The sequence below is a fragment of the Malaya genurostris genome, chromosome 1 (assembly GCF_030247185.1).
Source record: "Malaya genurostris strain Urasoe2022 chromosome 1, Malgen_1.1, whole genome shotgun sequence".
Lineage (NCBI taxonomy): Eukaryota > Metazoa > Arthropoda > Insecta > Diptera > Culicidae > Malaya > Malaya genurostris.
This window is the reverse complement of record NC_080570.1, coordinates 44,915,925-44,930,713: the sequence shown is the minus strand read 5'-3', so window position 1 is coordinate 44,930,713 and position 14,789 is coordinate 44,915,925. Positions and strand designations below refer to the sequence as shown.

At 37.1% G+C, this 14,789-nt stretch overlaps 1 protein-coding gene across 2 annotated transcripts in view; it reads right to left on the bottom strand.

The window, feature by feature from the left end:
- Nucleotides 1–14,170, bottom strand: part of LOC131438404 (GATA-binding factor C-like) — a 48,264-nt gene extending 34,094 nt beyond the window's left edge. For both annotated transcript variants that reach the window (XM_058608421.1, XM_058608428.1), the window contains exon 1: nucleotides 13,086–14,170. In XM_058608421.1, the coding sequence (XP_058464404.1) occupies nucleotides 13,086–13,323 (238 nt within the window). In that variant the 5' untranslated portion in view covers nucleotides 13,324–14,170. The remainder of the gene's footprint in view (nucleotides 1–13,085) is intronic.
- Between the last annotated feature and the right edge of the window lie 619 nt (nucleotides 14,171–14,789).

Here is a 14,789-nt window from a genome sequence, read left to right as displayed (position 1 = left end):
TGCCTTCCACGCAGCCCACCTGGGTTCGATCCCCAACCCCGCACATAGGGTCAGAAAGCTTGTCTGGCCGAAGAGGCGAATGGCTTTACAGTTGAAACCTCTATAATTGAAACAAAAAAAAAAGAATATTCAACGACGAAATTTCATAGTTTTTTTTAATTTTTTTATCCACAACAATTGAATTGTAATTCCATATATACAACTATATTAGACATGGAATTTCAACACCCAATATGCAACGTCAAGTCGGGTCATACAACTCTCAGTTTGACAGTAAAGTTTCATGATGCCATTACTTCCTTGAATATCAGTTCAAATTGGTTTCGAATTATAATATAAATGGATTTCACAACAGATTTCCATATTAATTTGTGATTTGTCCATTGATTGATAGACTTTTATCTCGTCACTGGAATCAAATACTTAAAGATAGCTCAGACAGAAAAGTTTAATTTTTCTTCAAATTTTCTTTATTACTTTCTGTGAGATCTGTATAAATCTGTATTAAATTGAAAAATCTGTATAAAATCGGTACTCTGTATTAAATCTGTATGAGTATGTAAAAATCTGTATAATACAGATAAATCTGTATAAATGGCATCTCTGGTTACAATAGTACTGGCTAGAGCGCCTTTTTGTTGCCACCGGGCTGATTTTGACAGATAAACTTGTAATCATTATCTTCGCATACGTACGCCTCTAGCTGTGAAACACAACGTTAAATCGCCCATAACAAGGCAGATTATTGAGATTTTTACAAAAAATGTTCTAATCAACGCATTTTTTATTCCATAACTACATTTCGCATTATCCAAACCATGCTAAACATTCGAGTTTACTCATTTTAATTTAATGATGTCTTTTGCACAGTATAATTGATAAAACATTGATGTCGTTTCCATCAGGAAACACAGTTTGATTTTTTGCCAATATTAGAATAATTCGGCTTAATTAAACATTCAATATGTAAGGAATACATCCCGGAAGCCCTTCGGGATCTTTGTCCCGCACGCGTTTTGTTCCTTCGGTGCTATTCTGATCACGAATTCTCGTCAAACATGCAATTCTATAATACGAGTATGAGCAAAGCCACAGGCATTTAGCACACTCCATTTTGAAAACTGCACTTACCAGCATCACTCAGTTTGTGTTGAAGAAAATAGTTTCTTTGATAAATTATTGAGCTTTCGCTGTCTGCAATGATCGATTGCTGCTAGCCATGGTAATTTACAAAACCGTAAATTGCTATAATGTTTGAAATATCGCGGAATTCAGAAATAATCTAGCGAATATTTCGGAAAATGCTATTCTTATCGAAGTATTTTCCAAAACAAAAATTGAATGATATTTCACGCATTCTCTGAAACATTCTAGCTCACCCGCTTTATAGTCCAGATTTTGCTCCATTCGACTATCATTTATTTTGACCAATGCCAAGCTTTGTTTCACTTCAGTCGAGGGAATGGATTCGATAACTTATCAGCTTAAAAGACTGAATTTCTTTTGAAACTATCAACAATTGTCAAGAGAGAGTAACGTTTTTTTGGTGGTAAATAATATGAATAAAAATGTGAAAACATATTTTCACAGCTTTTCGTAAACAATTTAAAATGGGTTATTTTAGTTTTATCGCCAATCTGTATTACGTTTTCACTGAGTATTTTTCTAAGCATTAAGTTTATCGTAAACAATGAGTAATGAAATCTATGATTCCATAAATCTGCTGAATGCAATATCTAGAACCATTGTCGTGTTCATCATCGATATATTCAGAGCTAGAGTTTTTAAAATGTTAATCGAATTCGCACTTCAACTCCGCTCAATAATTGTTTCCTCAGATTAATCACTTAGGATTTAGAACCAAGACCGATTGGAATCTTGCTACCGTTTTCTCGACTGCAAGGTAAACAACAAACTAGCGCCAAAGAGTTAAAAACGAACACGGAAACCGCCAGCTCCTGCCGGGCGTCCATTTGCAATGATATTTCCAAAACGCATCCAACTTTCCGGCGGCAGCGGCGGTGATACGACTCCCATTTTCAAATAACCCCTTCCGTAGGCTCATCTTTCGTCCGTCGTTCAATGTATCACGGATTCCCCTTGGACCTTTGGCACGGTGGCCGTATGTGTTTGTGGTTTGTATGAATATTCGTATGGGTATAACTATTTCCCTGACAGCTAATAGATCTCGTCTTGATGGCCGCCGGCACGAAACCAAAATTATTCAACCATAACCAAACTCCTCACCTACAAACACACAAACTGCTGCGGCCAGCGAGGTTCGTTCCGAGTTGACGCTATCAGTAGCAGGTAACAGCAAAGTACAGAAACTAAACGCAAAAAGGCGAAGGAACCAGTCACGCACCCCCACATCGGCGGGCCACGGCAAGTAACAATGAGAACATGTAGAGTAACAGAACGGTGCGCTCGCTGTGTTGCATTTGCTTCTTCACGAGCTGGGAAGGGGTTTTGCCTCCAAATTCAATTCAAAGGACCCTCGCACACACAGTCGGCATCGGGCAGTAGTCAGCGAACCGTTACCGATGTAGAAGTTGAGCTTCGTAAATTGTAATTTGTTATGTTTTTACCGAAATTTGAATGCCCGGACCAAAAGGGCTCCAAAGTCCGACGAAGGTCAGCAATCGACCGACAGTTTGATCCAAATACGCCGAAAGAAATAAGTTTAGGGTACGATGGGTGGCGGCAAATTCGTGTAACAGTGGCCCGACCCCCACTACGGGAATTATAGTGCTAACGGCCAAAATATGCTGATGAGAACTCGGTCGGTCGGTTGGTCGGTCCGTCTCCCGGTAGGAGTCTTCGAATGGTATCGGTGGCAGCCACAGCGTGACCGGCAAAAGAAAGCTCTAATTGCTGGATATTTAACGCATTTTTAAGATTACACCCTGATGTTACCTACAAATTGAGTGCGATGTAAATCGCGAGGTTTTTTCACTTTATCGTTTTCGGTAACCTTATCCGCAACATCAATAAGCCATTCGGTCAATACATCGTCGATAAGGACTCCAGGAACATAGTCCTGATCGGGTGTTTTACACCTAATCTCGAGAGCCACTAGAACTAAACAGTCTACCGGTGTATTCATGAGCGCTCGTGGGACCGGCGCTTGCCGCTGTTCGTAGGGGGGCTGCTGCTGGTTTTCTAAGATTTTGGTCAATGAACGCTTTACCGATCCAAGGTCGAAAGGTTGCCCCGTTGAAGATACCTGATGCACATTAGCAGCGGATTTGCAATCCAATCCTTTCCCTTTTGGGCTGTGTCCTTTGTTCGTGGGTGCTTGGAAGTAGACCTAATCCTTTTCTTTCGGGAATCGTCTTATGCTTTGTCCTGTACGTGGCACACAGATTAGTCGAAGGTTAAGCGCAAAGCTGCACCGCAGCTCACCGATTGTCTGGCTTATCATTCCGGTATTTTGTCTATCGACAGGTTTCGAGAGGTTGGCGCCAGCGCTACTTTCCCGTCTGTCCGGGTACAGATCATTGTTCCATATTTGCTTTTCAAGTGGTATCTCACCGGGATTTGCGAAGTGAGAGATTATTCGGGTTGGTCTTGTTTTGGTGGGATAGGTTTGAAAATGGATGGGAGTGCTTTTTAAAGTAGAGCAACCTGCAGTGAATTAGTTTTGCTACTCGATTTTTTTTCAATCTATTATTCGTCCAAGAATAGAAGAACAAAACAAATAAAAGTAGATTCGACGTGACAAATCTTGCCAACTTGGTAATGAATAGCAAATGGAAGTGATATATTTCAGAGTTTGTTTTTTTTGTCACAAAATAAATGATCCACCAACATTTTAAGTAACTTATGGGCCGTGCACTATTTTTCATAATATTTCAACAGCTGCCCGAACCAAACTAGTTATTCTCTCGACGTGAGTTCTTGCGCTAGGGTACCTTAATTAGCTTACCTGAAGCCAAGGAAGTAACACTAGCGGAACAAGTTTTCCGTTCGTCAAGTTCAGTTTCAGCGCAGTTTTCGTTTGGAACCCGAAACTGCTTTCGCTTTGGTGATGAATGAATCGCCTCGCTCGGTTTAGACAGGTTGCGATTGCCAGTTCTATTTATTAACCATAATCGTGATATTTCTTCACGTAACAATATGTTTCGCGAAGCTGTTTTCGTCTTCGTTATTTTGCCTTATTCTGACAGGAAACGTGTTTTACAGCAAGCCGAAGAAGTCATTTAGGAAAGATCGCTTATAGTTTTGGATTGTTACTTTAATTAGTTTTACTGTTAAGATTGATATGTTATCACTCAAGCGAAATGATTACATTGGCATTACCATCCTCGCTTAAGTTTTCTAGAAGCATCGAAACGTCGATAAATAGAAGGCGAATTAGAAAGTCATAGAAATTAGTGTTTCCCGATCAGCAAGTAATGACAAATTGATAACAAAAAGAGATGCAGAGATATTTGAAACTTCTTTACAACTGCACCACTTGATAAAAATACTGCTGGATTTGATTTGGTTATACACACTTCGAAAAAACCCTGTGATTTTACATCTTATTAGATGCACATAAATGGAGCAAATTTACGTGGAAGAACATTTAATATTGTGTCTTAAATTCCATGACATGAAATTCATTGAAATAAAAGAAAAAAATATTAAAACTGATTGTGACCGTCGCACGGCTTGAATCGAGAAGCTTTGAATCAATTTTTTTTCTCGGTAGCCGGCTGTCCTAATAAACTTATTTGAAAATATTTACTCAAAATAGCACCGTACTTTCGGTTGAGATCGCATTTTTTATCAAGACCTCGTTTTGCATTTTTACTCACTCGATTAATCATAAAGTGTCAATACAAGCGGTCTGCCTCAAATCGTGCGCTAAACAAATAAAATAAGAAATCATAGTGTTGTAAATGCAACAAACAAACAAACTAGTGCAAAATGTTCAAAAAATTTGCCGGCCCGTAGTACAACCGACGTTATTTGAAGATTATTATGATTCAGTTAATTATGACGTTTAAAAGCACAGTTTTGGTATTATATTCCTTTTGTGGAATTTGGCCTTTCTGTTTTAACAGACTTAGCAGCCGATTACCCACTTGTACGCGGCGGGCAGATTTCCCCCCAGCCATTTTGCCGTCATTCTGCCAGAATTCCGGCAAAAGTCTGGCAACAATGCAACAACCGTTTCCGGCAGAGAATTTCGCCTAGCGGTTATCAACGGTTCTGTTTCTGCCGGATACAAGATTGGCAGAACCGTTTTTTCTTGCCATACAAGATTGGCAGAATCTTTTTGAATCCGTTCTACATTTTCAGCGTCTTGTTTTCATTTTTTCAACAAAAATACATATGAATATAATAAGTTATTGCCTTCATATATGCTCATTATGGAAAATGTTATTGCCAATAACATTGCTTTCTCACTACCAAACATACCCATATTTCAATCTCATTTACCTCGTCTCAAGATTCGTTTTTTGTATGTACATGCGGGATTGACGAATATCAAATGAAGTCGAATAAAAGAAAGAAAAAAAAGGAAGAGAGAAATAAACAAGACATGTACGGCGAAATAACGACGCAATTTCGCCTGGACAATTTTGACAGCAGCCGGAAAGCAGCCAGCCTTCTGACGGTTGCCAGAATTTCTCACAAGCGGGAATTATAGCGTACAGAATCATTGCATGGCAAGTACTACGATTCTACTGTAACTATAAGTTTGCCGAGCTGGAATGTTAGCAAATACATCAAGTAAAAACTTTTAGCTGACGTTTCAGCAACTCTAGACTGTCAAAATTCTACTGCAAAATCAGTTAATAATTGTCTTCTTTGCTGAACATTTCAGTGAACCAATGCAGAAATTATTGACAGCATTTTACTAAAATCTGCCATTCATTACGTATTAGTGTGATTACAACCAAAGATGCTTTACTGAATTAGTTACAGTAAATCATTTTGCTGAAACAAAATACGAAAATTTGGTGTCTAGTTACGAATTTTCAATCAATGGTAGCGGAGTAAACTGCTTTTGCATTTATTCACCAATGAAACCAGCCTAGTGACAGATCTATCAGTTTCATATGATGCCTAAACTAATTCTTAGAAAAATTTAAAGTCTGTATTGAAACAATTGTAGATTAATCCAAAAAACGTGAGAAGGAAAAATGCTTCTGCATCGTCAAAACTGGTTCTCAAAATAATCACTTTGTTATTAGTTCCTGGTACGTTTGAAATGAATAGTTCTTAAGCAATCAGGGAAATTTCCATCAAATCCAAAACTCTTAATTCATTCTTACTTGAATTCTTATACAGTCGAAACTCGCTAGTTGGAACCTGGTTGTTTGAAGTCATCGTGTCAAAATCTAATGTATAAAGTATGATGACGTTTGAACGCCATTACAATGAGAGCGTAAACAGAGACAAATTGAGTGAGAAAACATAATCAAAAAAATAATCAATCCCTGGGCTCCCGAAAATATCCACCAGTTTCCAGTCATTCGGATTAGCCAATTAGTTTTGATTCCTGAGATGGAGTGCAGCCATACTCCAAATAGCGACTGCTATTCCGATGATCATTCCGAATGATCTGGCCTCCATGTACATGTGAAATATATTTTCATCTAAATTACAATTTTGTTTTGTTCAGATTGCTTTAAGCACTCACGTGGAACTTTTTAAAATTTTTGATTATCAAAACTACTTGAAATTATGTAAATGTAAATATTAAGTCATTCAAATTTTTTATTCGCCCATATTCAACGATATTCCATTTCATTCTATATAGTAGCTATCAGTCTAGAACAATGCAATTTAAGAAAAAATCTTGTAATTTTATAGCTATTAAGAGGTACATGAATGGAGCGTCAATATTCAATCTATATTCAAGAACATGAAAAATTGTGTGATTTAGAAATTACACGGCTTCAAAACGAATTAAATAAAAGCAAGAGATCGATAAGCAACAGCGTGGCTTGAACCGAGAAACATTAGATAACAAACCACGCCAATTAATCGAATGAGCCAAAGAAGCACATATTTGCTTAATGAATAATTGATACATACAAATCCATACAGCGGCACTTGGTAGCCGAGTGTAAATTACACTGTGAAATTCTGCACTAGTGGAATATTTCGTCTTTTGAAAAGTTAAGTAGTTATGAATTGTATTTTCTGTGCAATTATTCAAATAATGTTTCATCAGGTCCATTCAAAATAGGCCATTACACAATCACAAATCACGGAATGTCGTCCTGCGCGATTTATGAACGAAAACTGCCTTATTATTTTTTTTTATTAGTGGCATTTTTTGGTTTTAGGAAAATTTAACGTCAATAATGCGAATTGAAACCAAACGCCTCTCTAGAAAGGAAGCACGCATATATCTTGCCCAGAAAGGCGTTTTGTTAAGTTTTCCTGGCAGAAAAATAAATGTAGACATTAATAAATCCTAGGAAAGAATTGCTTTGTAATCAGAGATGCCATTTTTACAGATTTATCAGACGATTACAATTCTGGATTGATTCAGTAAATATGTTATTTGAAACAACCAACATTTATTTGAGTTCTGCAGTTCAAATAAATTTTGAATAAATATTTTCAAATAAAATGGGAACTTCAATCGATTTTACACTCCAAAAACATTTTAATTTTACAGGTGACTTAATCCGTCCTACGATGTAATTCAGAAAGACCTAATTTGTCAAATGACAGAAAATTTTATTTGTAATGACTTAATGTTAGATGAGCTTGAATTTTACTGGTTTCGACTGTAACTTGCGTTCTGTTAGCAGGTGCGACTGTATGAATTTAAATACACCTTGCACTGCGACGCTCCATTTATGTGCATCTAATCAGATGTAAAATCACAGGATTTTTTAAGTGTGTAGTTTTACCATCAAAAACAAAAAAAAGTTTTGGATTAACTTATGAATTGCATTGTTTTTCTTTTCTGAAAATTGATGGAATAACAAAATTTCTATTCTTCATTTTTTGTTTCATTTCTTATCGCACTACATCTGAGCGAATGCAGAAACTAAATGTGGAGAATGTTTTTGTATGTACCTTATTCAGGCTGTGTATTTGTGAAGTTTGTGAATTTTCTGCATGCACAAGGTTATCAGTTTCCTACGTAGAATACAAACACGACACAAAAAATTGTGTAACAATTCCTAATGAAAATAAACAGATTGTCAATTCAAACTTCTGTACATTGGTTTGAAAAAACTATGTTTGGTTTGGTGCTGAACTAATCGTTTCGTTGTTTTAAATAATCGAGTATTTTCTGTGTATGTTTTACACTGTTTACAACCGAAAAAAAAATCATAAAACCACTGTTTCATTAAAGCATTCATCCCAACCACAGGGGTTTTGATCCAAGTAAAATCATAACATAACTAGTTTTAGAAACAATATCAAAGTGTTGTCTTGATTTGATTTTATTTCACGATTGTCGAAAAAAAAGCAAATAAGTTTTATTTAAGATAATGGTATATTTGACTGCTATTGGAAGGAAAAAAAAAGCCAATTAGAAGTTAATATTTTTATCAACTGCGAAGATTTCTCCTTTTGATTGAATTTTTCAAATATTACAGTTTTGGCACGAACTCACAGAAACTGTAAATCCAATAAGTTGAAACGTCAAATATATGAAATTTTCAATTCTAAGGCAGGCTTTGATCGGAGCATGATGAAATTTTTTTAATGTTTATACAAGAATAAATTGATAATTTAAAAGTTTCTACCCCTTTATTGTTAGGACACTTATGCGATACCATGCAATTCATGTGAAATTCAATCTGTCAGTGAAAATGATTTAAGAAGAAGAGATTAGAACATATTCTGGAGTGGTTTCTCTCTTGATAATTGATGACAGTTTAAAAATTTGAGAATGGAAATTATATCGAAGACTACTGGCAACCCCAACAGTATTATACATCTTTCTTCAAGTATAGTCAAGATAAAACGGCAGAGTGTCTCAGTTTCAAATTTGACGGAAATACTATTCGAATTTATTAAAACTATAGCAGAATTTGCTTGTGTTGGTTTTAGTTCTATTATCCATCTCCAATGTAAAAATGACAGCTGCTGAGCTTACGTTTGTTTTAATTTCGGTTCTATTATCAATTTTCTGTATGACATTTTGAGCTGCCCTTCGGGTATGTTCAGGAGTGTTTCAGACGCATAATTTATGACATTTTTACGTGAATACGTCTCACTTTAATATGGGGCGCCTTTTCAAAAATGTTGCAGTACAAAAAAGGGTTGAACACAATCGTGAACATTTTTAGTTGTACTTTACACAACAACATAATTTTTGTTCCATGTCAACAATTTATGATGAGATTTTCAGTATTAGAAATAATTCGAAATTAAATTTTTCTAAATCAGCCAGTATCAGTCAGTATCACAGACAAAAATTCATTTTCGCATCCAGAGTTAATACTCAGTTCCAGATTCAAAACTAAGTTCTAGAACCAATGCAGCTTTCAGTTTCAGAATCAAGATTCGGAATTCTGTTCCTGGTCCAGAATCCAGGTTAACAACCAATGAATTTATGGGAACGATTATTGATATTTGGAACTGTAAATGAAACATGTCAAGGGTTTCTCGTATTCACGTCATCCAGTTATGTCTCTGATATAACCAGTTTTAAAGTTAACAGTTGAACTGTTCTAATAATTGAAACTAAAATGGTTTGCCGGGAATAGGTGGGTTTTAGTTTCACTCCTATTACCCATCTCCCGTGTAAATCTCCGAACTGTTGAACTTGCTCTTGGGAGTTGTAAAAAACATCAATTTACCGCCAAATAAGATGATCCTAATAGCATTATTTTAAAATAAAGCAAAACTTTTTTTGGCCTTGATAGTCTCAACCTAAAATAGTGTCAGCTAAATAACTAAATAGAAATTGGTATTTTCATCAGCAGCAAAAATTCTGCTGTTGTTTCGTTTTTATAGAGGTTTTAACCTTGAAGTCATTTGCGTCTTCGGGCCAGAAAAACTTTCTAACCCTATGTGCGGAATAGGGAATCGAACCCAAACCCGTTTTCTAAAATTCTGCTTTTGATTGAATTTTCTAAACATTTCTGTTTCAGCATGAATTGTTCATCGTATATTAAATAAGTTGCAACGTAAAATCACAGGCTTCGGAGCATTTATGAAAATCTCAATTTATTTTTCTTACAATTTTTATGCGATACAATTCAATTCGTGTGAGATTCACTGCAGCGAAAATTGTTTAAGGAGACAATTTTTGAACAAGTTTAGAAGTGTATTTTTTCTTGATGTAATGATGGCAGTTTAAAAATTTGACAATTGAACTGCTCGAATAAATAAAGATAAAACGGTTCGCAGAGAATATTTTTCATTCAGTTTCAGTTCTATTATTCATTTCCTGAATAAAATTATGATCTTCTCAAGCAAGATTTAATAAACGTCAACTCTTACAGAAAATAACGGTATAGAAAGATGATACTAAAAGCATGTTTGAAAGGCTTCTAGTTTAAGATACATATTTTATGTAAGTTTTGAGATTTCAATCCGGATTTTAATTTTGATTCATAGTAAATTCAGCCGCTTGAAGTTTTATTTGCGAGATATAACTGAAACTGGAGCAAACGTATCTTCAGTAACCCGTTTTAGTTTTATTCATTCAAACAGTTCTACTGTCAAATTTAAAACTGGCATACGCTGTTGTTCTATTTTTTGTATTTTTGAAACATGAGCAAAACGCTGCTAAGGGCTGTTAGTTTTTCTTGTTACAAATTCCAGATTTGAATTTTAAAACTGATATAAATCATGCATCTAGAACTGGAACACTCCTAAACATACCCTCAAATATAGAAAAAATGGAACGACAGCGTATATCAGTTTTTAATTTGACAGTAGAACTGTTCGAATAAATAAAACTAAAACGGTTGACTGGCAATACGTAAATGTTCCAGCTTTAGTTCTATTATCCAATTCTCATGTAAAATTTCCTGCTGCTGAATTTGCTCTGAAGAAACATTTGTTTCAGTTTTATTTCAATTATTCAACTTCTGGAAAAAAATTTGAGCTGCTTTTAGGAGGTGTAAATACGTCAATTAGCACAAAATCGATGGAATAAAAAGAAGATTCTAATAGCTAATTCTATTAAAATATAGCAGACCTCGGTAATTTCTGTTCAAAATAATGTCAATGAAAGTAGAGTTGCATCGACTATGCAATTTTTTTATGCAAAGGTTGTGAATCTTTTCGCAAATAAATATTAGTTTAAATTATCCTTTTCAATGGATATTTTTTATTTGTTCAAGCCTGTGGACCATCTCGCGAATTAGTTTAACTTTTAGTTAAAATTTGACACTCGAGCGGTTATTCAGATGTTGTCAAAAAAAATTCTGTTCGAAAGCATGGTTATTTTTGGTAGATCCATGGTTATTTTCCGACACTGGAAAAAATCGTGAAGAAAAATTCGAATTTCAGACGTTTAGTAAAAATATCTTGTGTATAATGTCTTTTTATACTTTCAGTCAAAAAATGCCCCAGTAAAAGGTTTCAATACATTGTCAAACGAAGTAAGTTTATCTCAAAGTTCTTCCATTCACTGTATTGCAACTGATAAACTACTTGATATTATTTTATTTCCTGTGCAAAATAAACCCAAACCCAAACAACTTTCCATCCATCAAACTTTGAAACGGCCCTCTTAGAAAAAAAAAAACATTCAACGGTGGCTCTTCCAATACGTTGGATCATTGGTCCAATGAACGTCCAATCAATCGTTCAACGGGAGGCCAACACATGGCCTTCGTTGGCCGATTTTGAAACAGAACGTTGAACCGAATGCCATTTTTTCGTTCAACAAACCCGGCAGACAGAGGTCCATTGTTGAACCATTTGTAATATTAGGAGTTGGAACCCCGTTGGACTATTGGAGAATTTCTGAAGTTTTGTCCACTTATTGTTTTAAACTAACACGACATAGCTGTACAATTCTTCTACATCACGTAGAATAACAACAAATTTTCTTTCTATATGAATTGAACTATTTGACACTATTTTTGCAACAGAAAAAAAACAACAAACCGAAGCGAACTGAACGAAAATTTCGTGCAATATGCCCTTCAACAAGCGCTCAACGACCAACAAAACAGAACGGCTTGCTAAGAGGGGGGCCACAGTTTTAGTTAAATTTAACTACTCGATAGAAAATAACTGCTCGACTGTCAAATTCAAAAGTTAAAATAGTTCGCGAAATGGTCCGCGGCCTAAATCTGCGTACTAATTCCAAATTTGACGGACTGAAAGGTATTTAGGTTTGTAGTGCACTGAAAATAAATGATATCAAGTACACACTTGGAAAAAATCGTGTAAACATACTTCTCTGTACATGCACATAAAAACGAGCGTCACAATTCACTTAAATTTACAACCCAACGCATGTGAAAGTGAGTCATGTCATTGACTTTACTGCTGATTTATTTCAATTTGACTTCGAAACTAATGCAAAAGTTAATTTTATAGGTTATTAGATGTAATGATCGTTCACAGCCTAACAAAAAAATACGGCATGCTCGAATTTACGTCTCGGGCAGTTGTAATTTTTTCTAAGAGTGTAGTACGGCAATTGCAATAGGGTAAACACAAGAAGAACTTTGAGAGAAATTTACTTCGATTGATATAATATTCACACTTTTTGTTGCGGTGTATTTTTTACGGGCAATACCGAAATGAGATTTACAAAAGATCTGAAATTTAAACCGTTCTGTAAGATGTTATCCAGAATTAGAAAGTTATTTTCTAAAAACAAACATGCTCTAGAGCAGGGAGTATTTTTAACTGTCAGATTCAACTAGAAGTTAAAATTATTTGAGAAATGTTGCACCGCTTAAAAATAAGTTCCAAACTGCGCCAGAACGAAAATTTCATCACTTCCACAAAAAATGCACCACCAGAGCTGAGATCGTTTGATTGAGTTTGATGAAACATGCCTGCCATTGTCACTTCATAACCACCCAATTCGATCGAAATTAACTGAAGCAATCACCCATCACAGTGTTCATCTTGATTCGAACAATGTCTTCGCATTCGTTGCCTCCCGCCCTCGAGAATGGGTCCGAACATTCACTCACCGTGCGTTCCGTATCCGGTCGGGTAGTAGCGCCGGTGGGCGGCAGCCGCCGCAGCACCATTCTCGAACCGATAGAACGCATTCATGTCGGACGAATCGACGCCACCGGCACCGGACTGCTGACCGAGCGAGGCTGCGGCGGCCGCTGCTGCTGCTGCCGACGGCCCGAGCGAACTTTCCGCCGCTAGGCGCTGGTTGTCGTACCAGCCGCGGGCTTCGACCGCTGATGCGTCCATCATTTGGAGCGACTAAAGTTTACACTGTTTAGTATCTTGCAACACACTGACACGACAAATTTGCTTTATCTTCGGCGACTCGAATTCGCACTTAATTTTATCGCCAATCAAATTCTGTTTTGGGACGGTTCCGTCCTCGAAAAAGTCACTGTGAACTTCGAATACACTGTTACTCACTGAGGTTTCATACTGCCGCCGTACGCTAGCTCTGATTCTTTCACCTGGGATTACTACCCTGCCAAGATTCGGAAATAAGTTCACTGATTCTTCATCTAGCATCCAGTGGGCGCGTTTCAATCGATTAAAATTCCTGACAAACCAAGCTGGTTCGTTTAGTTTCTCCGTACACACTTTGCATAATCGCCATAGCTCATCGTTCAACGCACAGGACGTGGAAGGTTTCGGAGTGAGTTGCCACAACTGAGAAAACTCCAAACTGGAAAATCTTTACCAAATCACTCCGAAGCACCCGGATCAGGGGGTCTCTTATTCAATCCTGTTTCAACACACTGACTGGCGGGGTGGGTGCGCTATTCAAAATTTTTTAATGGATTAACACACTTAGCATGATTAAAGCGAAACGTATCACGATTCACACTTTCCTCGGTGTCACTCCCTCACAGTTGGACTTTGTGCGCCGAACAACCGTACAGACAGCGAACCCCGAATCGAACGTTCCGACCAGCCACCCAAAAAGGATAAAAAGAAGCTGGATATCCCAGCACACTTTGTTTTGTTTTCTCGCTACACACAAAAACCGAAGATTCGAATCAAGGTGGCTAAATGTCCACTGCAGAGATCGTACTCTCTCACACTGAGCAGTAAAAAAAACCGCGCAACCACGACGACGGCCTGGGGTCGACTGAAGCTATTAATTGTGGAACTATGGTTGTGTAATACACCTACCCACTCGGGAACCCACACTTGTACAATCGCACTTCCACACACTACTCCACACTAGCCAGCACTGTAAAGCCTGAACAAAAAAAAAGCAACTCTAGCATCGATGCGTTGGTGTACAACAACCGAATCCCTAACGCGCTCTGGTGGACCTGACGAAACTAACGAAACACAACTACGAACGCAAATATATCCACACACACTCAGATGCGGTGGTTGCTTCGGAAGTTGCATTCAGGTTACGAACGGAGACTGGCTGGCGAGTGGCGAACAAGCTTACGAAGAGAAGAACTACGAAAAATGCGTAAAGAGGCGGAGCCAACCCAAGTTCTCACTGATGGAAGGCGTGTTGGAGTGATGAACAGAAAATCACGGTTGCATACTGCCGTTTTATTCTCTTTTCTCTCCAATTCCATCTGCCTTTTGGGTGTGTGTTACGATTCGAAGCACTGGTAATCACGGCCGTATGTCTCTGTATTGAGGTTCGTTTGCAACCCGCGAGTGACATTGGAGGACAAGCTGCAGCAGAGAGCATTACGGCAACGGCTTTTTTTTTCTGCGGTTTCAGC